This window comes from Schistocerca gregaria, chromosome 1 (assembly GCF_023897955.1).
Source record: "Schistocerca gregaria isolate iqSchGreg1 chromosome 1, iqSchGreg1.2, whole genome shotgun sequence".
In the NCBI taxonomy this organism is placed as follows: Eukaryota; Metazoa; Arthropoda; class Insecta; order Orthoptera; family Acrididae; genus Schistocerca; species Schistocerca gregaria.
In genome coordinates this window covers 1,103,045,194-1,103,071,771 of record NC_064920.1, presented here as the reverse complement: position 1 = coordinate 1,103,071,771, position 26,578 = coordinate 1,103,045,194, and the positions used below count along the sequence as shown (strand labels likewise).

The 26,578-nt window shown below is 43.4% G+C and overlaps 1 protein-coding gene across 7 annotated transcripts in view; it reads right to left on the bottom strand.

Annotated features, from left to right (window-relative positions):
• Nucleotides 1-4,501: 4,501 nt before the first annotated feature.
• LOC126282638 (uncharacterized) overlaps nucleotides 4,502-26,578 on the bottom strand; it is a 159,829-nt gene continuing 137,752 nt past the window's right edge. For all 7 annotated transcript variants that reach the window (XM_049982215.1, XM_049982210.1, XM_049982214.1 and 4 more), the window contains one exon: nucleotides 4,502-5,783. In XM_049982215.1, the coding sequence (XP_049838172.1) occupies nucleotides 5,647-5,783 (137 nt within the window). In that variant the 3' untranslated portion in view covers nucleotides 4,502-5,646. The remainder of the gene's footprint in view (nucleotides 5,784-26,578) is intronic.

Sequence of the window (26,578 nt, the reverse complement as noted above, 5' to 3'; positions counted from 1 at the left end):
TCGTAATCACTTCAGTTTTACCCAGACTGTGAGAGAGCTGGAAAACCAAACAATGCATAGCTTAACACAATTAACACACTATTAGACAGTAATAATAGACTGAAAGCTACTTTGTCAGTATTGTTGTTGTGGTCTTCAGCTAAAAGACTAATTTCATAGTGTTATCCACACCAGTCTATCCTCTGCATGCTTCTTCATATCTGAATAACTACTGCAGACTACAGCCATTTCACACAGCTTACTTTATGCATGCCCAGTCTCAGCCCTAAATATTTACCCCTCCCCCCACGCCCCCCCTCTAATACACACACACACGCACACACACACACACACACACACACACACACACACACACACACACACACATTCATACACACGCTTCCTTCGTCGCCAAATGGACTATTCCTTGATATCTTAGGATGTGTTCTATCGATGAATCCCACCTTTCAGTCAAATTGTGCCATAAAATTGTCTTTCCAACAATTTGCTTTAGTACTTCCTCATTAGTTAATCTATCTATCCATCTAATCTTCAGCATTCTTATGTAGCGACAAGTGATGTTATTTAGTAGGTAATAAAAATTTTGTGAAAATTGGTCAGTCTAAGTATTTGTAAGAAGAAGCAAGTGTTTATCAGAGCAACATAACTGTGCTTTTATTCAACACAGTATAATCATTGAAAATGTCAAAAATCATTACTAGAAGGAAAAAGTGATTCCTTACGATCATTTTTTGTTACCTTTCCGAAATGGTTCTCTTCTCTTGTTCTGGCGAAACGGGTGCCAGCTGTACAAACCTCTTGATTTGTACGAGAAAACGGAACAGTATTTTGTACAGTTCACATGCAAAATATAAAGTACGAAATATACAACTGTTTGTGAGTTAGTTAGTTGCCGAGTGTTTCAGTCCAAGGCAGTTCCAAACCAAGAAGACTTAGCAACATTAATGTCCTACTCTTCTCCATTATGGCTAATACAGAAACCATTATTGAAAGGAATGGCGACATAAGAGACTTCACAGGGATCACAGAAAACCAAAAGGTAAAAAGTCGAGCATTTAGACTGTGTGAGTGCGTCAACGAACTAAAATACAGAGCCTCTCAAAATAGACGATTCATAATAGCTCCGTAATGTTACGTAAACTTGACACTCCAGTTTTTTCCTTGTAATGCTGCTCATCAACCTTTTTATTATTTCATTAATTTGTTATAACCACAATTCAAATTTTCTACTCTCTTCTCTTCTGAACTGCTTATCATTTCAGAAGAAACTGCCTTACCCTCAAATTTATAGTAGATGTTAACAAATTCCTCTTTTTCAGAAACTCTTTTCTTGCTGTTTTCCGTCTTTATTTTACATTATCTTTACATCGGCCATCATCAGTTATTTTACTGCCCAAATATCAAAACGAATCTACTAGCTTTAGTATTTCTTTTCCTAGTATAATTCCCTCAGCATCGATTGATTTAATTTCATTAAAATAGGTGCCCTTTTATTTTTATTGATCTTCATCTTACAATCTCTTTCAAGACAGTATCCATTACATTCAATTGCTGTTTAAAACCGTTTGCTGACTCTAACTGAATTACAATGACATCTGCAAACCTCAATATTTTAAATTTATTCACCCTGAACTTTATTTAATTCCCTATACAATTTCTCCTTTTTTCCTTTGCTGTATTAATGTACAGATTGAATAACATCAAGAAGAAGCTACAACCCTGTCTCACGTCCTTCTCAATCATTGCTTCCCCGTCATGTCCTTCGACTTTTATAACTGCATTCTGTTTTCTGTATATGTTATAAATGACCTTTCGATCCCTGTATTTTACACCGACTTCTTCAAAATTTCTCAGAATGCAGCACAGTCAACATTATAAAAAACTTTTGTAAACCAACAAATGCTAGAAATGTACTTTTGCCCTCCTTCAACCTCTCTCTAAGATAACACACACGCAGTATTGTCTCATGTGCTCCTAAATTTCTCCAGTACCCAAATCTCGTCTTCCTCAAGGTCACCTTCTACCAGATTTTGCCATTCTTCTGTAAGTAACTTGCGTCAGTATTTCGCAAAAATGACTTCTTAAACTGATGGTTCGGTAATATTCACTCCTGTCAGCATCTGTCTTCTTTGTAAATGGAATTATTACAATCTTCTTGATGTCTGAGGGTATTTTCCCTGTCTCATGTGTCTTGCACATCATGTGGAATAGTTCTGTTATGATTGACGCTCCTATGGATTCTGTGGGAGTGTCGTCTGCCCCAGGGACCTTGTTTCTTCTGAGGTGTTTGAGTACTTTGTCAAAATCTTCTCAGAGCATCAGATCTCCAATCTCATATTTATCTGCTTCCTCTTTTCTGTCGGCACTATTGCCCTGAAATTTGTTTCCCTCGTACAGATTTCCCTTACACAGCCTCTTGACAATGGTCGTCAAACTGTGGTCCGTATCAAGTATTTGTGCGGCCCACAGTTCTCAGCCATATTTTATAGCAATAAGGGTCTAGCAATAAAAGCCGAATCCAAAAGGTAAACTAAAATTACGAGATTCTGCTTAGTATTTAAAAAAGAGCACTTACAGAGACAGTTATATTTTCAAGATGTGCTTTAATTTGACTTCGGCCGCCGGCCGGTGTGAACGAGCGGTTCTAGGCGCTTCAGTCTAGAACTGCGGCCCTGGGCTAAGGAACACAGGCTGCTTACATCGGAAGCCACTGTGCAGTTTAGCAAGGCCACTGTGTGTTTAGCGGATGTTTTAATTTCCTTCTACTAGTACTAAAAGCTCACGGCGTTTGCGACTAGTGCCTATGAGCTGCTATGGTACAAATTTTGACACGGAAGGAAGACGAATTGCTTGTCCTGGATTTGTCCTCTAGCCATTTCCGATTATCTATATTTTCTGCCACACTCAGTTTTTGGCGATTATATTCGTTTTCGCCTGGTTCATTTGCTTCACTTTTATATTCCCTCTTTTCGTCGGTAAAATTCAGCATTTCGTGAGTTATCCAAGGATTTCTACTAGGCCTTGTCTTTTCATCTATGTGTTTTGCTGCCTTCACTATTTCATCTCTCGGAGCTACCCATTAGTCTTTTTATTGTATTCATTTCCCCTGTTTCTGTCCAACGTTGTATAATGCTCATTCTGAAACTCTCAACAACCAATGCTTCCCTTTTATTAGTTTCCAAACTTTATGCGATTTTTTCAGCTTTAATCTGCAGTTCATAACAAATAAATTATGGTCCGAGTTCGTATCTGCCGTTGGAAATATTTTACAGCTTAAAATCTTCTTTAGGCATCTCTATTTTATCACCATTATACAATGTCTGAAACCTTTTGGTTTCCCCGAGTCTCTTCCACATATACAAGCTTCTTTCATGGTTCTTAACCTAAATGTTGGAGATGTTTAAATTATGCTTGTGCAAAATTCCACTAGGTGGCTTCCTCTTTCATTCCTTTCCCCCCAGCCTATGTTCTACAACTATTTTTCATTCTCTTCCATTTCCTACTGTCGAATTCCAGTATCCCTTCATAATCAAATTTTCGTCTCCCTTAACGACCTGAATAACTTCCTTTAACTCATCATATATTTTTTCACTCTCTTCATCACCTTGTGGGACTATAGTGGGTGTTGGATTCCTATCTATCTTGACAACGATGATGCATTTATTATGCTGCCCATGGTAGTTTGTCCTGGGTAGTCTCGACGTGGAGGTCTATTTTACCTCGGTAATATTTCACTCAAGAGGATGGCATCATCATTAAGTCATACAGTAGAGCTGCGTATCCTCGGGAGGAGAAGGAAAACAGCTGCAGTTTCTCCTCGCTTTCAACTGTTTCCACCACCATCCCAGCCAAGATCATGTTGACTAATGATAAAATGTCCGATTACTCAGTTGTCCAGACTGTTGCCCCCGCAAGTACTGAAGAAATTGCAGCCCCTCTGCAGGTTTGGTCAGGCTTCTTCACAGCTACCCCTCCGTTATGTTGCTTCTATGGCATGAAACATCCAAACATTATTTAAGATTGAGAAACCAGACCACTTTATGTTCAAAAACTATAGAACATTCAACAGTGAACGGAAATATCGAAGAACTAGCGACTTTTACTGAACATGTCAGTGCTTTGCAAATTCAAAGCAGTTCCTATAAGCACCTAGTTTTCCTTTGTTCATAATTTAAAGTTCTTAAATCTTTTTGTTAGACGCAGTTTAGGATTTATGGAAAAATCCTCTGTATTAGATTTTATGATCCTGAAAACTTCTGTTGGCCTCAAATGAACTTTATGCAAGCCACATGTGGGCTATGTATTGGACATGCCTGCTGTGCAATGTACAAATCGTTTAGTGTGCGAATTAAACATGATTTATGTGTGATAATGGCTTCAGGGGTTTTCATTTGTGTTCCTTGCATTACTGGTATAAGAGCGGAATGGAAATGGAGTTTGTTTTCTTTTCAATCTCATGTTCTATAAGACATACGGACATACGTACAATAAAAACACAACATTCAAAAATAGCATTTTACTTTAAAATATGTTTACGATGACATTTCGCTACCACACTTTGTACAAACACTATTGAAATACAAAGTTTGGCTACACTGTGACTAAAAGCTCCTAGGACATCAGCTTAGGATACAAGAATGTTTACAATCTTTTACTGGTTACTTTAGCGTCTTTTTTGTTACTTTTACCATATTGAAAATCAACATGCTTTAATAATTATCTGATTACTGGAAGTCTTTGGCACTTAATGGACAAACAGAATGTTGGCCATTTTTTTCTTAGTTTTAACAAGTACCGACACTTTCACCACTTAATCCGAATCAGCTTTAGCTTTTCACAATCACTGTCTCAAGTGAGACAAAAATGGATCATACGGTTCAACACGGGTAACTACTTCCCCACATCTCCTACATAAAACACACTAAATTATCAGTTATTGTGCGAGGTATGAAGAACGGAGTTCAGATTCTCAGCCACTGCATTCCGTAGTTCACAGTCAATTTCTACACCACTTTAGCTTTAGCAGCACCAAATGTGACGTAAGACGAATCTTGTCATAACTGTCGAATTACGCATGATTACCACTCAGCATAAAAATATATTCCTTTGCGAATGTTACACAAAAATACGTTCATTATGTCAAATACTGATTTGTTAGAACTCAATATAACTTGATTCCAAGATATCACATATGTAACAGTCACCTGGTCATTAATCAGGTACAGTGTATAAAAAAAACTAGCTCTTTGGTATAAGGCACAGTAATGCCAATGTCCTTCGTTGATCGAAGGCAGTCGAGTAACAAACGCTATTTGCACAGTCCTCACACGTTCTGTGTCAGACGTTCTACTGCTGATGATGACAATGACGTCTCCGGCAGCAGGATACTTTTAAATTTGACGAAAATAAAACAGCAGAAATAACACCGGCGTGAGTGCATGGAAGTGACTGTCCAAACCGAAAAATGTCCATAGGAACGAGCCGATGAACTCGTCAACTCTGTCTGCCTACTTCCAATGGCACGGTAGCGATTCGAGCGATCACAGCAAGAACTGTCCACAAGATAGATCCACTAGACACGCCCTGAAACTGATCGATTGGAGTCGACGGCGAGGATGCCGCCTACGCAGGAGAAACAGCGACAGGTCAGCGAGCGATCACTAGGCTGGTGACGGCGTCAGTGATGGCGGAGAAGGCCGCGGTGGCAGCGGTCGTGACCGCCTCCTCGTGCTCCTCGTCGTGGTCGTGGCCGTGGCTGTGTCCGTGGTCGTGCTCTTCAGAGGCTGCAACACCACACAGGGAAGAAAGCTATTTAGTCAAAGTCCGTACAAACGGCAACTTCATACATCACACCGCACTCTTCCCAATATGCAGTTTTTGTCACGAATTTATCATGAATTTACCAAGAGAGAGGCTGTGGCTGTCATGAAAACTCTCCATTTCGTCGGGTCACTATGACTGAACGACATCTTGGTCGCATCTAACACGGCTCTCAACAACTCTGCAGTACCGAAGGGCGACAACGTTCGTCTTGTTAACATAAGGCAGAAGTTGGATGAGCAACAGCAGTATGGATTTTCGGTGCTGATTACTTGCGCACCAAGGTGTTCAACAAATTTAACATGTGAACCTCCTCACAAATAGTGCATTTTATTATCCACGATTTCACCGCAATTGTGCACATCCAATATACTAAAGTTAAAGCGGTCACCTTATCCTGGCAGTCAGGCAGGGAACCCGGGTTCAAGTCCCAGCACCGTCACAGACATTTTAGTTGGTGGAAATAGTATAAGGTGGTTCAGTCAGCCTACCGAATCCACCTGAGGAGTTACGTTCCAAGGTGTGGAAAGCAGACAAAGGCCGCAATCGCTCTGTGCTGACACGACGCCCCTCGACACCGCATCCACATTATGCCACATGGCAGAGGATGACACGGCGGCCGGTCGGCCCTGCCTTGTCCTCTGAGCCTCATCTGGCCCAACCAGCAAATAGCAAATCGGGGCCCATCAATCGCCATGTTACCCTCTGCCAGTCGCGTTATTCAGATGCAGTATGGAGGGTCGTGGGGTCAGCAAACGGCCCTCCAGCCTGTAGTCTGCTTTTACGACGCTGGAGCCACTACTTCTCACTGAAGCGACTCCTCATTTGGCATCATGAGGCTCAGTGCTCCCCGATCCATTCCTCCCACCTAGGAAAAATCGTTGGCAGTACCAGGAATCGCACTCGGGTCCTTCGCATAACAGCCAGGCAAGCTGACCACCAACCTCTATCTCCCTTTTCTTCTCCCCCCCCCCCCCCCAATAAACGCCCCCCCCCCTACCACCAGAACTTCTCTCCTCTCCTATTCATTCGTCAGAAAATCGTGGTTTACTGAGATTTGGTACATGAAACCTGACATACATCATAATGCTGCCCACCCACAACGGCAACTAATAACTGAATCATTTCCACAGGATGTCTCAGATATCCCCCCCCCCCCCCCCGTTTGGACCAGTAAATCACCTTTTGCAAGACACCGAGCATGACGAAACACTAAATTCCCACTAGTGTCACCCCTACCCTCGCAAGGAAATAGACAACAAGTTACAGAATCATCATGGACTAAAGATATAAAAAAGGGCACATACAACTGAGTGTCTTTTCCCACTGAGAGCTACTAATTGTTAGGCGTAGTGCTACATGAAGGGCTTATTTTAACAGTGATACAAGTCCAATTATGGTCATTCTGAGAAATAGAGTCCTAAAGTTAAATGAGCGCTGAAGTATATATAATTGAATATTTCTGGTATCTCAACTGCAGATTTTTCAGCGCTCATTTAACTTTAGGACTCTGTATCTCAGAATAAACAAAAATGGACTTGTACCACTACTGAAATAAGCCCTTCATATGCAAGTTGCGGTAATCCTGCCGTCTAGGGCGTAACACGAATCCTCGCATAAAGTCCATTCATACCATCCGATATCTTCCATTGTCTGTAACATAATATAGATGAAACAGCTACAGGCGGGCACAGCTAGCAAATCACAGACGAGTGCTAGCTTCTCATTTTAAACACTCGTTTATTCACATTCAAAAATCAGTTTTAATCTATCATCGGTTGGAACATCCCTCAAGGCTTTCAAACTCGTGCAGCCATTACATAAAAACAATGCTCAAGTCCACCCGTGTGTTAACAGTTTACACGACACCTTCCACAAACACTGAGTTATTGAACAAACACTCCATGAAAATGTCAGCCGTTCTAACCGCAAGCATTCATGTCAGAACGTATTCTTTAATCTTTACCTCGAGAAATTTTATGTTAATATCATATCTCTACATACGCATATTTATACTATTCTTCACTTCTTTTCCTCAATAATTAAACACCTGTATTTTTTTGCCAGTTACCACCATGTTAGCTATTTAGCTATTATCTGCTCCGTATGCACACAGTTTCTTTATTCATCCGCATACGGGAGTACGACCCCGCGTCCCGCGTACGACCCCGCGTCCGGCCATCCTGATTTAGGTTTCCCGTGATTTCCCTAAATCACTCCAGGCAAATGCCGGGATGGTTCCTTTGAAAGGGCACGGCCGACTTCCTTCCCCTTCTTTGCCTGATCCAATGAGACCGATGACCTCGCTGTCTAGTTTCCTTCCCCAAACAACCCAACCCAACCATTCATTCATCGGATGTACCATCTACGTCACAAACTGTAGGCAACACGGTGTGTATACCAGCAGCTAATCAACCAAAAAAGTTAAATAACGTTATAACTTGTCATTCTCTGTCGTTACCGACTGATATTTAAGTACGGTACATTCAACAAATCTCGGGAAACCTTAAACCTGTAAGTCGATTAAAATAACTTTCTAACTGGCGTTCCAGCAAGCGGAGTGAAAGGGTCGGACGTCACCCATTCGCAGTTCTTTCTCGAATACCACGCGCTCGCCGTGTCGGCGTTTCTCCAGGTTCGTGTAGACCACTGGCAAGTCTTGTGGTCTGTATGCCGCCAAAACTGCCAACCACAAAGTGGTTGTATTCGAGCCACTGTGAGTCAGTACTTGCAACAAAAATATAAGTAAGTGAGATACTTCCAAAAGCATACAATTTATCTAACAAATTTGAAAGAAAAGTTAAGAAACAAACAAATTTTGAAAACCAGAAATAGTTACTGGGGATTATAAAGATAATGCTATGAATAAAAATAGCCACCATTCTACATAATTTAATCTGGCACAAGGAGGTTGTGACAGGCCCCAGTCATATTTCTCTCTCTCTCTCTCTCTCCCTCTCTATCTCAATTTTTAGCATTCAGCGGGGCGTACTACTAAAGGAGTTTTGTCGGAGGATGGGCTGTAAGCTTGAGGCTCTTGGTGGAACAAGAGTTTACCGGAACTCTTCGGCCTAGCTTGCTCATAATACCATAGAGTGTAGCACCGAACCAAACGGTTACACGTTAAGACAATTCACATTAATTCTTAAACCGAGATGCTAGTAAAAATCTGCTGAAGAGGTGGGTTGCTGTAATACTTAGTGTAGTACTTACTAGTAGCTAGTGGAAGGCAACCAAAGCTTTAAACAAACGTGACAGTTCTAACAGGTGGGGATTGCACGTTATATGAACACATACTTTCACTGGGGAAATACATCATTTATGAAAACTATTTTCCACGTTTCACATCGCAGCGACTTGAACACGATCCATTAACACTAATACAGCTAAGTAACTAATATTAACGACCAGTCGACGTCAAAAACGATAGGTAAGGAGGATGGCGGAAAAGGTCTTTTGTGAGAAATCTTGCCGGCATACTCTCACAAATATTTTAAGGTGATCATAAAGAAGCTATGTGAAAGTGGTCGATGAGGATATTAATCCTTGTTCTGTCAGATATGAGTCCTGTGCTTTAAATACTGATCTCTTTCGGCCAACACTATAGCGGTAGATACGTCAGATTTTTTATTACTTCTCCATAAGCCCCAATCCAATGAAAACGACGACTTATAATTTCCAGCGTCCAAAAATTATCCCGCTGAATTTACTTGCTGCCAACAAGCACTTTTCTAGTCTTCCAGAGCCGCAGAACTAACAGTAAACTTCAAATCCTAAAGGTGAACTAAGGTTTCTCATTGAAACGGCACGATAGCTCAGCGTGTTCGGTCAGGGGACTGGCCACCTTCTGCAATTAAAGTAAATAAATAAAATTTAAAAAATCCTGAGAAAAATTCCTCATTGATGTGATTTGAAAGCTGTCATGTGACTTCCGTGCAGGACAGCTGGCTGAAAAAGACAAAAGACAGATAAAATAAATGGGCGTTTGACTGCCGATTGGGGGACCTGGGTTCGATTCCCTGTGCTACTAAAGATTGTTCCTTCGCAGGAAGATTGGATCGGGGCGCATTCAGCCTCGTGATGCCAATTTTTGGATCTATATGAGCGAGTCATAGCAGCACCAGGTCTACTAGATGGCCATCGGCTGGGAATGCTGTGGGCTGACCCCACCGCTCCATTACCGCATCCAAATGAGGCCACTGACGGTGGTCGGTCGGGCCCGGTTGGTTCGTCGGTGGCCATTGCTCCATAAGGTAGCTAGAAAGGCAATAATATACTTTTTCCTGCAAATATTTTTAGAGATTAAAATAGCCAAGATCTATCTTTTCGCGTTGCTGCCATTTAAAACGGTAACCGATCTTACGACAACGGTTCTTGAATGAACATTAGAAATTATTTACTATCAAAATAAAATGCTTCAAAAGGGTTTATAATTTTTCAGTAAATTGGGTGATTTATATCTCGTAACGTATCTTCTAATGTCATAACCAACCTTTCTGGTGAATACGAAACCCATCGAAACGTCGTAAAATATTGACGAACGTTGCTACTAGATTTGCGAAGGAAGAACACACTATTAGTTCCTCGCGATGCTCAGATGCTTATAGGTTACACGAAATACACAAACATGCATTATCAGGAACTTGCTCTCCATTCACCACCACGATGCTAATCAGTCTCAATCCCTGGCGATAACAAGTACTGAGCCAGAGGGGCTGTGACGTGGCAACGACGTCTTGTTCCGTCCGTGGCCAGTCCGCAGGAAGGCCCTCCTTGTCCGGAAGAGCTGAGGCAGGCCGGTACAAGCGAAGGCACTCCGCTCGCGCCAAGGACCGAGTCGCCGACGAAGGTCCTCCAAGTCGTGTTCCGCCGGCTTTGTGTACCTGAGGTGTCTCAAGCACTTGCGAGGACCTCGGCGGTGATCCTGTACACTCTGCGTTTCGCTTGTACAACAGCTTCTTACCAGCTCACAGACGAGAATATGGTGGAACGGTAAGCACTACATCCTCTTACTTACAGTATAAAAAACTGTTGTCTGTACACCAGAATCTGTTACTACTTAATTTACTGATCTTCGAGAGCAAGTAAAACATAATTAAAACACACTTTTTATTGGGAAAATAACATCCCAGTTTACATCATTCCTCTACGCGAATTCCCATCAACCCTACGCACTTGGTCCAACTCTTTTCAAGCTCCCTAATTCCGACCTAGAAGAATCTTTGAGGCACCTGGTACATCTACTCTTGCACTGCCTCCAGAATCTCGTCATCCGACAAAAACTCGAATTCACTCAATGTTCCCGCCTTCGCAACGAAAAGGTAAAAATCATTCGGAGGTAGGTCTGTGCTGCGCGCTAGATGCTCCAGCGGTCAGAACCAAGATTTTGGACGCGTTAGATAGCTTTCCCAGTTGCGTGAGAGCGAGAATTACCTGAAGCAAAGTCACACTTTTCAAAAGTTCCCTTCTATTCTTCGTTTATATTTTGTGTTTCAGCTCTCGCAGGAGCTCCCAGTAGCTGTCACTGTTGACTTTAGCGGTGTAACAAATCACCAGTGAACTTTCACATCCCGGAATACTGTGGTTATCAACAGTCCTTCATAAGGTTGGCGTTTGACCTTTTTGTGCAGTAGGCGGGGATGTATGTTTCCAAACTATGCTCTGCCGTTCACTCTGTGGTGCTTAATGCCTGTTATGAGACAGGTAAAATATTCCCTTTGGTTTCCCAAACACCTGAAATGTTATTTCGAAATTTCCAAGCCCATGTTCGTGTTCATCTGTCTGCGTTACTTCAGAAATTCGTGGACAACTGCAGATACTTAACTGCTACAATGTCGGGCCCATGAGCATCACGAATCATTCGCTAAGTTGTCTCGCTGTCCCGGTCCGTTTTCGAAATGGATATCCTACTCCAGTGCTCTGCGACACAGACAGACTCCCCTCCTTCCTTTTTTAAAGCGATTTGTTCACTTGTAAATTTTCGTTCATTGAGACAGTTATCACCATTCTGTAGCTGCATCCTGCGAACAATTTTCGCAGTTTTAGACCATTAAGAGCACAGAAAATGAATGATCTCTACCATTTCCTCCTTGGCGCGCACAGAGAGCAGGTCATTCATAATAAAATGCTATGAAATTACAATGAATGGAGTTGCTCACTGAACCATCACACCGAACGCACAGGAACAACAATGAGATTAAGTAGTGTCATTGTGCTATAATTGCTCTTAACCTGTTGAGCAGAAAAAATTGCCAGTACTTATCGCCTTGCCTTCTTACATCTGTACTTTGCTTGTTGTGCTTCCGGTACGACTATCGCTTGTTCCCTTCCCTGTTCGATTCACGAATGGTGGATGGGAAAAACGACTGTCGGAAAGGGTCCGTATGAGCTCTATGCTCTCTTATCTTCTCGTCGCGATGATTTATGTGGGAGGAAGCGATACGTTGTCCGAATCTTCTTGACACGAACGCCCCCGGGCGCTTTACGCCATGTCTTCCAGTTACAGGGTGCCTCAGGGAAACGGGAACTGATATTGGGAATGCTACAGCGACAGCAGATGTCGCGGAAAATGCGTCAAACTGTGAATCAGTGGCGGACACGTTGTCTTTCAGCTGTGGACCGCAGCACAAAATGCTAGAACTCCTTCGTTACACGCAGACTAAAGTGTATTCAGAATTTCGACAAAACTGGTTCAGCTTCAAAAGAAATAATAATGGCCGTGTACGATGTGTAAGTACTCTTGAAAACACTACCGCTTCGTGAGCTTCCATCTTAAGGGAGGCATCGTCATAAGGTGCAAATAATTTCTGCACCATTGCAACATCCAATCGCGTCGTTATTAATAAATTTTAATTTTATTGACTAGTTATGGAGTGGTTTCATTTCATTTAATGAGGAAACATATATTAACTCTTTATAATGAACGTCAGAAACTCTGTTGATAGAGTAGTTAAAGTTCTTATATTGGTGATACAAATCAGACACTGTTACACAAGAACCTTGGTTAAAGTATCCCAATCTTGAAATTCTGTTGGTAACGGAATTCATCACACTAATATAACTATCAGTGAGCCGGGGAATGCCACGAAAATGTAGATAGAATGAGGTGGTGCAGTGATTCAGCTACTAGACACGCATAAATGACGATCAGGCTTCAGATCAATGTGGTTTCCATAAATCGATGAGATCAAATACTGAGATGTTTTCTTTGTAAAGGACACAGGCCATTTCCTTCCTCACCTTTGTTCTAGTCGAGCTTGTGGTCCGTCTCTAATTGTCTCGTTGTCATCGAAACGTTAAACCCTAACCTGCCTCCTCTTTGCTTTCAATATTACATTTATATGGAGGGTAACTGGCTATGACTTGAAACTTCCTGGCAGATTAAAACTGTATGCAGGACCGAGACTCGAACTCGGGACCTTTGCCTTTCGCGGGCAACTGCTACAAGGTTCGCAGGAGAGGTTCTGTAAGGTTTGGAAGGTAGGAGACGAGGTACTGGCAGATGTAAAGCTGTGAGGACGGGGCGTGAGTCGTGCTTGGGTAGCTCAGTTGGTAGATCACTTGCCCGCGAAAGTCAAAGTTCTCGAGTTCGAGTCTTGGTCCGGCACACAGTTTTAATCTGCCAGGAAGTTTCATATCAGCGCACACTCCGCTGCAGAGTGAAAATCTCATTCTGGAAACATCCCCCAGGCTGTGGCTAAGCCATGTCTCCGCAATATCCTTTCTTTCAGGACTGCTAGTTCTTCAAGGTTCGCAGGAGAGCTTCTGTAAAGTTTGGAAGGTAGGAGACGAGGTACTGGCAGACGTAAAGCTGTGAGGACGGGGCGTAAGTCGTGCTTGGGTAGCTCAGTTGGTAGAGCACTTGCCCGCGAAAGGCAAATGTCCCGAGTTCGAGTCTCGGTCTGGCACACAGTTTTAATGTGCCAGAAAGTTTTATATAAGCGCACACTCCGCTGCAGAGTGAAAATTTCATTGTGGCTATGACTTATATGTGGGTTGCATGACCAATCGACACACGTTGAGCTTTTACGCCCACTTCGTTTCGGGTACCAGTTATTACTGTACATGCAAACCTATCATAAAGTATAATATTTTGGGGTACGGTCAATCGGCGCTATATGCGAGAGGTAACGTAAGACTAACACGTCAATGAGGAACCGTTAGACAATCTGCTTTGGATGGCTTATTCGAACTATACGGTGTGAGTCTCGGCCATTGGTGGTCTCTTGCCATGAGGCTTCCTTGCGAGTGGGCCAAGCAGAATATTTGTGTCGCCTTTCGAGGATACAGCACGTACATCACCTGCTGAACTGGGACTGCAGACGCACCGGTGGGAACGCTGCGAGAGCCGACAGGCAGCTCCGCTCCAAGGACGCCCGCACGCATCGAGCGAACATGCGGGTCAGGCGAGCGTCACTCTCTCACAGACACACATGCACACACACACGTCCTCCAGATATCTCTCGCTACGAGAGGCCACAGGCGTGCGTCACGTGTTTTGTTGAACTCCTGGGAACGGGGGAATGTCCTAGCTTTGTTCCACGCGGTGTCGCAACTCACTTTGTCGGGAGCGTGGAGGAAAATAACTTCAGAGTGAATCCCTCGCCGGTAAAAGGGCATCGCCCCACTTGGCAACTGAGTCTCCTGCAGGCCCGTCTCTACAGCGTGTATTACGAGAGCGTCCAGCAGCACGGACTGCAGGAGCACGGAAAAGCTTCTTGCCCCCCTCCCTCCCCCCACTGCCCACACCGACACCACTTTTCGCGTTCCCACAGCATCACCGCCCTAGTCCCGCGGTAGCTAATTTCTAATTAAACGCTGGCAAGAACTCATTTCGCAGGGACATATCACGCGGGAGTCGTGAGAGCGTGCGAAATGAGAATTTTTTTTCCCCGCGTCAGATCTCTCGAGCTTCAGATGTAGAAGGTATCCATCACGTTTCTCCAACACATGCCTGGCGACCTAAATTCTTGCTCTTTTACCACGACTCAGGCGCTGTTTTAGTCCAGGAAGATTTTTCAAAGAAAGGGCGCTAATTTAAAATTTGAAAATCACACTTCATTTGTGAATTATTTTGCGTCTGTAACACACTTCTTTTTACATCAAAGTTACCGTGCTGCGAACCGGTCCTGACTGCATGAATGGTTACGTATTTTTACTCTGGTATTAAAGATGCCCTCCATACTTCAGTGAAAGTGGCTGTTTATGGCCCTAACGCACTACAGTAATTAATCTTACTTTTGCACACAATGTACAGGGTGATTATAATTGAAGTATAGCTATCACGGAGGTGCAGCGTGGACTGTAATAATCGTATGTCAGCGAAACTTGGCAATCATGTATAACCGCTCGCTTTACGAAAGGTCTGTTCCTAAAGACTGGAAAGTAGTACAGGGCACACCAATATTCAAGAAAAGAAATAGGATTAACCCACTGAATTACATACCCGAATCACTGACCTCAGTTTGCAGAAGGATTTGGGAGCATATACTGTACTCGAACATTATGAATCACCTTGAAGAAAATGACTTATTGATACATAACTAACACGGATTCAGAAAATATAGTTCCTGTGCAACACAGCTAGCTCCTTATTCCCATGAAGTAATGAGTGCTGTCGACAACGGATCTGAGATCCATTCTGTATTCCTAGATTTCCAGAAGGCCTTTGATACCGTTCCTCACAAGGGACTATTAATCAAATTTCGTGCATATGGAGTATCGTCTCAGTTGGTGGCTGTATTAGTGATTTCATCCCAGAGAGGTCACAGTTCGTAGTGATAGACGGTAAATCATCGAGTAGAACGGAAGTGATATCTGTCGTTCCGCAAGGTAGTGTCATAGGCCCTCTGCTGTTCCTGATTTACATAAATGATCTAGGTGATAATCTGAGCAGCCCCCTTATATTGTTTGCAGATGACGCTGTAATTTACGGTCTAGTAACATCATCAGACGATCAATTCCAATTATAAAATGATCTAGAAAGAATGTCTGTATGGTGCGAAAAGTGGCAATTAGCGCTAAACAAAGAAAAGTGCGAGGTCATCCACATGGGTACTAAAAGAAGTTCAATAAATTTGGGGTATATGATAAATCGTACAAATCTAAGGGCTGACAATTAAACTAAATACCTAGGAATTACAATTACGAGCAACTTAACTGGAAAGACCACATAGATAATATTGTGGGGAAGGCGAGACAAAGACTGCGCTTTGTTGGCAGAACACTTAGAAGAAACGACAAACCCACTAAAGAGACAGCCTACATTACACTTGTCCGTCCTCTGCTGGAATATTGCTGCACGGTATGGGATCCTTACCAGGTATGATTGACGGAGGACATCGAAAAAGTGCAAAGAAGGGCAGTCGTTTCGTATTATCGCGCAATAGGGGTGTGTCACTGATATGATACGCGAGTTGGGGTGGCAGTCACTGAAACGAAGGCGGTTGTCTTTGCGGCGAGATCTGTTTACCAAATTTCAATCACCAACTTTCTCTTCCGAATGTGAAAGTATTTTGTTGACACCAACCTACGTAGGGACAAATGATCATCATAATAAAATAAGAGAAATCAGAGCTCGAACGGAAAGATTTAGGTGTTTCTTTTTCCCAAGCGCCGTTCGAGAGTGGAATGGTAGAGAAGTAGTAAGAAAATGGTTCGATGAACCCTCTGCCAGGCACTTAAGTGTGAATTGCAGGGTAACCATGTAGATGTATATGTAGAACTGCAAAACCGATTTACGCTGGAAAAATTGGCTCCAATCTGCAAATCGGGCGCTATGCAGCATCTCGTCGATGTCATCGCTGCTCATATTGAACAAATTGTGTAAGCGGCAGTTAACAATAAGCTTTATACTTTTCGCAGTTGTTTGATCTTTTCTGCCCACGTCCCGTTCCTAATTCATTACATATGTAAACGTTTCTATACGTCTTTTTTGCATACATAGCGTCACTTTTGCCCTTGGTGGCCAAAACTGGAACCAATTGTTTTACATCGCAAACCGGTTGCGTATTAACGCACTATAATATCTACCAAGATTCGCTGCCATACGAAAATTACAGCCCAACTTGGACCTCTGTGAGAAGCTGCACTTAAACTATAACCACCCTCTACAAATGGCATACGGGAATTCATGATATATAGCCAGACAAGTATCTGAAATAGTCTAACTTGACTCATAGCAGATTGGGTAATAGCAGGAGCTTACGCCTTGCTGCTGAGTTTACTGCGTGAAACAAAGTTTGCTTTCAGCTGTATTCTTTATTTCGTTGTTCAGTATAAAACGACTCTTACCTCAGCCTTCTGCCACAATCGTAAAACCGCTTCAACCTATCATGGGTTCAACTGCGTAAGCACAGATTAATGTGAATACAAGAAACTTAAAACTTCAGCCTTGTCGAATCGAACCACCCAAGAGGTTACTATGCCGTAATACCCACCTTGTTTCTAGTCCCTATCATTTCAGATTTTTCAACATTTCTGGCCACTATACTCTCCAGTTGGTTTTCTTTCATAGCCTCTAAGTCCAGTCAGAGGTCCAGAGGTACACGACGTCACGTCAGCAGGAACCCAGTTGGGCATCGTGTTATAAGCCAACTGCTCTGTAGACGACCCACAGTTCCCCAGTATCCCAAAAACGAATAGTGACTGCTGCTTCCTTCATCACAACCTATTTGATCGCTCCATTTTGTTTCCACAATTACTGTAAATTATTATCATAAATTTATATGGTGCCTTGAACTACAAGTACAATGCATTAGCCGAGAAGATAAAAGTTACTTCAGTTGGACGTTTCGTAGGGGACATAGCCTCCATTTATCTTGTTTTAGGAGAACTCTTGCGACTAGATTGAGAGCCTGTTAGGATGGCTCAAGTGGCTCTGAGCGCTATGGGACACATCTGAGGACATCAGTCCCATAGAACTTAGAACTACTTAAACCTAACTAACCTACGGACATCACACAAATCCATGCCCAAGGCAGGATTCGAACCTGCGACCGTAGTGATCGCGCGGTTCCAAACTAAAGCGCCTAGAACCGCTCGGCCAAACCGGCCGGCGCCTGTTAGGATCTAGTTATATTTTGGAGATGTTTCCCGAATAACACAACCGTGTCAACTATGAACAGGTTGACGTGACATGTAATATTAACTGCGTCTAAATACAGATCTTCGACCTACGTTCGTTTTGATTTCTTTTTTTTTCTAACCTTTTGCCTGCACGAGTGCCTAGCACTGTCAAGATTCACACTATCGACTGGTGTCGTGTCGGCGGCCGGGGCTCATATGTAGTCTGACGGTTTTTAACTGATTATTACCTCGGTAATTTCCCTCTTATTAGCTGCGACGGTCGTTTGCTGCTGCGGGGGAATCCAGGTTCCGTTTGTCTTGAGACTTTCCTCTTTCCTGCTTACTCTGTTATATTTGTGAATTCCGAAGAACGTGGCAGTTCTTTTCCACAGCTAGAACGTGTCTCGACAAATTTTATAAGTCGGTTGGTCTCACACAGGGCATTTACACCAATGTCGATTTCTTTATCTGTCCCAGTCTGTGATGGCGTTTATGTTCAGTGATCCTGGTGCTGATAGGTCGTCCGGTTGTACCATCATGAGTGGCAGTTCTGCAAGGTTCGCAGGAGAGCATCTGTAAAGTTTGGAATGTAGGAGACGAGGTACTGGTTGAAATAAAGCTGTGAGGACGGGGCGTGAGTCGTGTGTGTTGCTCAGATGGTAGAGCACTTGCCCGCGAGAGGCAAAGATCCCGAGTTCGAGTCTCGGTCCGGCACACAGTTTTAATCTGCCAGGAAGTTTCATGTACTTATGTACTTTTACTCGGTATGTGGTATACTCGCAACACTACGACTTTGTGCGCTGCTGATCAGAGACACACTATGATCTTCTTGGTCCGTTTGAGTACAGTGTTTTCGTCATGTTTGTATAATGTACGCCCGATTCTCTCCGTCGCTCTGCGGATATATGCCAGAAACACCATGCTCGACAATACTTCATCTGAAGTGTCTCTTCACCAGGTCACAGGTTTTTAACACTAGCTACACTTGCTGGCAAAACGTCAGAGAAATCACCAAACGGCCGTCCGCAGAAGATCCTGACACGAATACGAACAGACAACACGTCAAGAGGACCGCACAATCTTTTGCAACTAAACTGCTTCGCCTCTGAATGGACACTCATAAAAAGCCCCGAACATGTGAAGCAGATTTATTTACTGCAGTCATTCGAGCGTAGTGATCGTGAAGGCAAGCCAGTGTCATACTGCAATAGAGCATATTACGAAAAATGACGAAATATGCCCATGCAGTGTTGGTGCGAATATACTGCCTGAGAAAAAACGTGAGTCCCCCAAGACGGAGAGGAGAAAACGTAATTAAATTTCACTGTTGGAAAGGGTATGTGATGTTATTTCAGTAATTACAAAATCGAGTCAAATTTACAAAGAACTTGGCAGTATGAGTCCCCCTATCAGTATAGCGCTGCACCTCCTCTGGCATGGATGCATGCACTGATGGATTGGGAAGAGTGTCATAAAACCACTGTATTCTCTCCAGAGGCAAACTGGTTCACAATTCTCGTAAATGGACCTTCATAGCCTACATAATGACACTGGGACATAATTAATGCCCGTGCTGGTCCCACAGATGTTCTACCGGAGACAGGTCTGGGGATCGTGCTACAGACGGGAGTGCCTGGACAACACGCATGCATTTAAGAGAGGAACAGCCCATGTGTGGAAGAGCATTGTCCTGTTGAAAAATGGCACGAGTACTGTCGCATGAGAGGTAACAAACGCGGACGCAGAGTGTCCGTGACGTACAGTCAGTGTTCACTCATTCACTACAACATCTACATCATATCCGAAGGACTCTCCGCCATACACTGTAAAGCGGCTTGTGGAGTATAAATGTAGACGAAGATACGGTACGCAGCATGTCTACAAGGGAAATGACAATTTTGTGTCCTGCCGCATCCAGAAGAACAGATGTTGCTGGTATAACTAATTCAGTCGCTGCTGATTGATCCTCCTTGCTGGAGATGCGACGTTAGAATGCAGCTTCCTCGCGTGGGTCAGCGGCGTGGCGTGCAGACGCGGGCGAGCGATTGCGACACAAAGGCGGGCAGGCGCGTCCTTCGCCCGGTGAACCGGCCGCAGGCCTCGGTCCTCTCTGCGCCTCGCATTGTCCTTGGACGCCGACGCCGCCCGCCCCCAGGAATGCGGCTGGCGGCAGAATCCTCCTCCGCAAACTGGTTCTGCCCCCTCCGCTACGAGCGCCAGTAGCTCCTTCCACAATATACTGCAGCGCGCCAAATGCGCCAAGAGCGGTACTCCACCCCAACAAAACGTCACCACAATACAACGACCCCATTTTCTTAGAGCGGCAAGTCCACATTTGGACTCTACCCTGAAACGCCAAAGGCATGCATATTCAAATGGAGAGATATATGAACAAACAGAATTCGGCGCAGCGGTCGGCAACACCTCTGTAAGACGACAAGTGTCTGGCGCAATTGTTCGATTAGTTACTACTGCTACAATGACACGTTATCAAGATTTCAGTGAGTTTGAGCTTTGTGTTATAGTCGGTGCACGAGCTACGGGACGCAGCACCTCCGAGGTAGTGATGAAGCAGCGATTTTTCCGTACGAGTGTACCGTGAATATCAGGAATCCGGTAAAACATCAAATTTTCAATATCACTACGGCCCGCAAAAGATCCTGCAAGAACGAGGCAAACGACGACTGAAGAGATGGTTCAAAATGGCTCTGAGCACTATGGAACTTAACATCTGAGGCCATCAGACCTCAAATCTTTGACCATAGCGTTCGCGCGGTTCCAGACTGAAGTGCCTAGAACCGCTCGGCCACTCCGGCCGGCCGACTGAAGAGAATTGTTCGGCGTGACAGAAGCGCAATCCTTAAGGAAACTGCTGCAGATTTCAATGCTGAGCCATCAACAAGTGGCTGGCTCTGAGCACTATGGGACTTAACATCTATGGTCATCAGCCCCCTAGAACTTAGAACTACTTAAACCTAACTAACCTAAGTACATCACACAACACCCAGTCATCACGAGGCAGAAAAAATCCCTGACCTCGCCGGGAATCGAACCCGAGCGCGGGAAGCGAGAACTCTACCGCATGACCACGAGCTACGAACCATCAACAAGTGTCAGCGTGCGAACCATTCAACGAAATATCATCAATATGGTCTTTCGGGGCCGAAGGCCTACGAGTGTTCCCTTGATGACTGCACGACACAAAGTTTTACGCCTCGCCTGGACCCGTCAACACCGACGTTGGATTGCTTATGACTGGAAACATGTTGCCTGGTCGGATGAGTCTTGTTTCAAATTATATCGAGCGGATGGACGTGTATGGGTATGTAGACAACCTTAAGAGTCCATGGACCCTGCATGTCAGCAGGCGACTATTCAAGCTGGTAGAGGCTCTGTAATGGTGTGCGGTGTTATGGTGACGACGAACGAATCGTCGCCAATGTGAATGACTGGTGGCCGGTGCTAAATAGAAACATACAAATCTCTTCTTTGCAGATACAGAAGGTTTGTCAGTGAAGTCGATAAGGAGCTGGCTGCATCATCTGGGTCTGCAACGACTAAAATAATTAGAAGCTGTTGGTAAAAAAATAATATATTGTACTTAATGGGTGGTACAGGAGTCTTCACAGTCTGGAGGAATATAATTACAAACAGAGACCATACTTAAACTAAGCGCCTTGTTAGAGGTTGATTCCTATCAGCTGAAGGCTACAGTACACTACTTTTCTACTTGATGTCCCGAGGAAGAGTGGCCGGGCGCACGCTAGTCTTATTGCAAGTCGCGGAGCGGCGCTAGTCTCGACTCGCGAGTTCAGCGATACTAGGCCAGACCGCGGTCAATAACTGCAACCCCTAACAAGTGTGGTATCGAACGTTCATACCACATGGTGCATGTGCAGTTGGAGTGATACGGGACCCCTTATACGTCTAGACACAACTCTGACAGATGAGACGTACGTAAACATCCTGTCTGATCACCTGCATCCATTCATGTCTATTGCGCATTCCAACGGACTTGGGAAATTCCAACAGGACAATACGATATCCCACACGTCCAGAATTGCTACAGAGTGGCTCCAGGAACACTCTTCGAGTTTAAACACTTCCGTTGATCATCAAACTCGCCAGATATGAACATTATTCAACACATCTGAGATGCCTTGCAAGCCGTTCAGACGAGATATCCACCCCCTCGTACTCTTATGGATTTATGGACAGCTCTGCAGGATTCACGGTGTCAATTACCTCCAGTGCTACTTCAGGCATTAGTCGAGTCCATGCCACGTCGTGTTGCGTCACTTCTGTGTGCTCGCGGGGGCCCTACACCTTATTAGTTTCTTTGGCTCTTCAGTGTATACTGTGAAAATTATGGCACTGCCAAAGCAGTGAAAGTGTTGTGCTAGTATAGTTACTCGAGAACGACGTCTTTCGTGACGGCACTGCTGCATAAAACATTCTGGGACTTCTTGCCGCGTCAGTTCAGGGTGAAACCTCGAGCTTTCGACAATTACCACCATCGTCTTCGTCAGGAGCAACTGGCTGTCAAAATCGCTCATGTGGTGGCCTTATATAGTCCATACACGCCTTCTGATTTTTCGGTAATTAAGCAGTGTTGTCGCAGATTGTGTCAACGTCTGCGTTGGTAGTGCCATGGACGTTATGCTAAAGCGATGTACAGTGTACTAACGTAAAAAATATAATTATATTAAAACATGTATATTTTATTGTAATTATTATTAAAAACGTAGGCATCTGTAACACTTTAAAAGTGGGAAACGGTAAGTTACGTCCAGAGGTGGGAGTGGGCGCTGATCAATACACTGTGATCAAGTTACCTTCCATTAGGAACGTGGAATGCACTCAGCGACTGTGATATGACTTTCAAAACGATGGAGCAACAACTTACCTTCCATTAGGAACGCGGAATGCACTCAACGACTGTGATATGACTTTCAAAACGATGGAGCAACGAGTTACCTTCCATTAGGAACGTGGAATGCACTCAACGACTGTTGTATGACTTTCAAAACGATGGAGCAGATCAATCAGTCGTCCTTTCCTTTCAAGCTTTATTAAAGCAAATCTACATTTCGGCTTCTACCCTGCCATTGTCAGTGCACTACTTCGTGGTTTCAATACATGTCCTAGTACTTCAGTCCCCTATTTTTTGGGCTTTTGTCACAGTTCATTCAAGACCACTCTTGGATGAAGTTCGACAGAACCTCGAAAAACAGGGGGCTGGCGTACTAGGGCATCATTGAAAACATGTAATAGTGCACTGATAATGGCTAGGCACTAGCCGAAATCTATATTAGCTTTAATAAAGCCTGAAAGGGAAAGACGGCTTACTGCTGTGCTCCATCATCTTGAAATAAACTGTGACTTAATTTCAGCAAACGCTGTTTTAACTGCCATGTATTCATTCAACTTACGTTAGCGTACCGAAGAGTATATACATCAGTACTATAACTTCCACAAGAAACCAACAAGACAGCAAGAAATTAAGAATTGAAGGAGTCAGAGCCGTAATCAGCAATGCTAGGCATAGTTTTGGGACCCTTCAACAGGGAACACGAGTAAGAAATACGTGTTAGCTACTTTGCTGTTGCAGATGATGTAATATCTGCGTCTGGGGCAGAAAACTTTGACAACTTGGCGAAACAAATTTGAAAGTAGTCCTGAAAATCACTTACAACGGGGCTACAATAATGAACACCCAACATAATAAAAACAAAACAGCACATATTAACAATCTGTTGAGGAGTTTTTAAGTTTTGGATATTTATATACAGTATAAATATAACAGTTTTGAATCACAGCACTGAGATATGGGCTGTTAAAGTGAAATCCTGTCGAAAGCTACGGTTTCTTTGTGAAGAATGCACAGATGTATATTAAGGATTAGTAGTAGTAGTTTGATTCGATCGTGGATCAGTTTTATAAGGATACTGGACGTGTCCTGACATTGCCAATCTATCCACCTTTCCGCCTTCCCGGAGACGACCGTTCCAGGGCGGGTTGCAGCCCAGCCATTTGTGGCGGTTAAACAGCTGACGCACGCGTGACGCACACACGGCACCGTTGCGACCGGCAGCCGGCTTGTGTCCGGATGGAAATCTCGCTTTCTACCGCGGCCGACTCATTCATAAGGGAGGCCGTTGCTGTGAGCCACGGACAGACTCATGTCTCCGCCTACTGAGGCTGCTGTGGTTAGGAAATGTCCAGGTAACGGTGGGAAAGACCATCCGGTGGAATTCCTGTACTTAACACTCTCCAGTTTGGGAATACGTAACTCAAAATTCCGCAACGAAGTCGTAACGGGTGTAGACGTCAAGATGTCATGAAAGCCAAAGATACAGGCGAGACGAATACGTCATCAGCTAACCCCTCCGTGCGTATGTGTTTACGATGGTAGGATTTCACAACAACATCTGCATGCAGCGAGTTTAAAGAGGGAATGGACATACATAACAGTGGATAGTATGAGCAATTTTATAATTGTCCATACCATCCACTGTTATGTATGTCCGTCAAATACACATTTCCTCTATTCTTTTTATTGTTTTCAAAGATTTCAGCATTGAAAATTTCAGGTATAAAGACAGTTCAGTTGTTTTTAAATTACCTGGTTGTTGTTTTTCTTTTTCTTTTGATTTTAGAAATAACAAGCCCGCTATAACCTATTTTGTAGATCGTGGTCAACATACGTTCCTTTTTCCGCTTGTGCAAAAGCATTTTGTATAACGTTTTCCTTTTATAATGTCCTGCACTATTTTCCTATTAAAAGAGCCTTTCTACACATTGCAAGCGCTATGGAGGGTGCTTCTCAGCACCATTAATCTCTCCCTTTCCTCTTTCATTCGCAAACAGAAAATCGACTACGTTGCTTTTGTCCGCACCTTAATATCTGTTATCTCGTCCTCAATGCGCTGATGCGAAATAAATGAAGAAAGCTGTTTTGCTATCTACACGAAACAACGGTTCTCTAAATTTATCCAACATTGCAATTCTTAGTTATATTTAGAGCATGTATTAACTTGCCTTGGAATGTAGTGTATTAGCAGCATCTCTCCGCATTTTTCTACCTTTTCTTTCTGTCTCACTTGGTGAGGATCTCAAACACTTCAGAAGAACTTAAAAATATGTCAAACTTCTTACACTTTTCTAGAGTTCACCGAATAATTCATTTTTCTCATAGTTTTAGTATTTGCTCCACGTAATATCTCCTCGAAATTTTTTGACATAGGTCAAAACACATATTCCGCAAGCCGATACATAGTGCACTGGGGAGGCGCAGTCATTTCATTCACATATGGAACAAGGGAAAATCTACTGTCTGTATGTCTCTGTACTAGCCCTAATCTGTCATTTTTTAATCGTACAATCTCATCCCAAAATACAAAAACGGAGGCTAGGTAATTGATAAATTGTGCACCTCGGAGAGCGGCTCTCTAAATTTACCCAACAGAGTTTGAGGAGAATAATGTTTTCTTTCCCCCGAAGATACCCTTATTAGCACCATTTTTACAGCGCTGTATGAGTTATGTCGACATAACGATCGCAGGAGCTTGTTATGAATTTCGTCGATGTCTGCTGACATGTGTACAGGATAATGAACCGAAAAGCTAGAGCAAACTCCAGCATCGATTGTATTAGTGTCTCGTAGGCTATTTTCGTAAGTGACACACTGCACTTTTCTAGAATTCTTCCAAATAAAGCTAAGACTTCCATTCGCCTTCCCTAATACCGAATTTACAGATTCGTCCTTTTGCTCCGCAGTATCACGCATAAGAGTTTAAACGACAAGATAAAGTCCAGAAGTTCATCTCCATTTTTGCCATCGGATACTACTGATTTCATAATTTCACTTGAAGAATGTTCACCGAATTCATTTCTCCACTTCGTCAGGGAAAAAACGTAGTGGTACTTCGAGGTGGCACTGGTGTCGTAGCTGCAATAGACCCATTGCTAGGGAACACTAACCCATTGAGTGCAAAGGACATTTGCAGGTGATTCTCTGTGGTAAAGAAGTGACATAGTACACACAAGAAATCTTAGACCCATGCGACATTTTCGCCAAGTTTCAAGTGCTCAGGGAGGAAGGCTATACGCTCTGTTACAATACAAGGTCAATTTGATATGTATTTCACTCTGTAGGATCGAGGAAATGTGTGGACGAAGACATATAATGGCATATCTTGGAACCATTCGCTATTCAGTCATCCAGATAAAAGGTTTCCATAATTTCCGTAAGCACTTGAGGCACTGTTGTTCTTTACTGTGGTACAATATGCTGCTACGCCAAATTCGGGACTGCGCGACAGTTGTTTGGTGAAACGCGCCCATAAAGATTTCGAATGCACACAACCGTTATAAAATCAAGCTCTTAAACTCGAATTTCTTGAAGGAACTTCATCAGATAGCCGGAATATCTTATCTCTGGTTGAGGGATATGCAATCGATGAGTGAATTTTGCGAGAATTATCTAACGTAACAAAATAGACACATAAGGAATCTGAGCACCAAGGTTCAGTAGCATAACGGTGTTACGTGGCCACGCCTGCTGGCGAGCTAGACTCGTTTTCCACCATACCAATCCCAGACCATCTTTTTCTTTGTTTCAGATAAAATATAGAAACGTCCACTTAGAGAAAACAACCAGCGACACGTGAACTAGCTATTCTGAACAGTA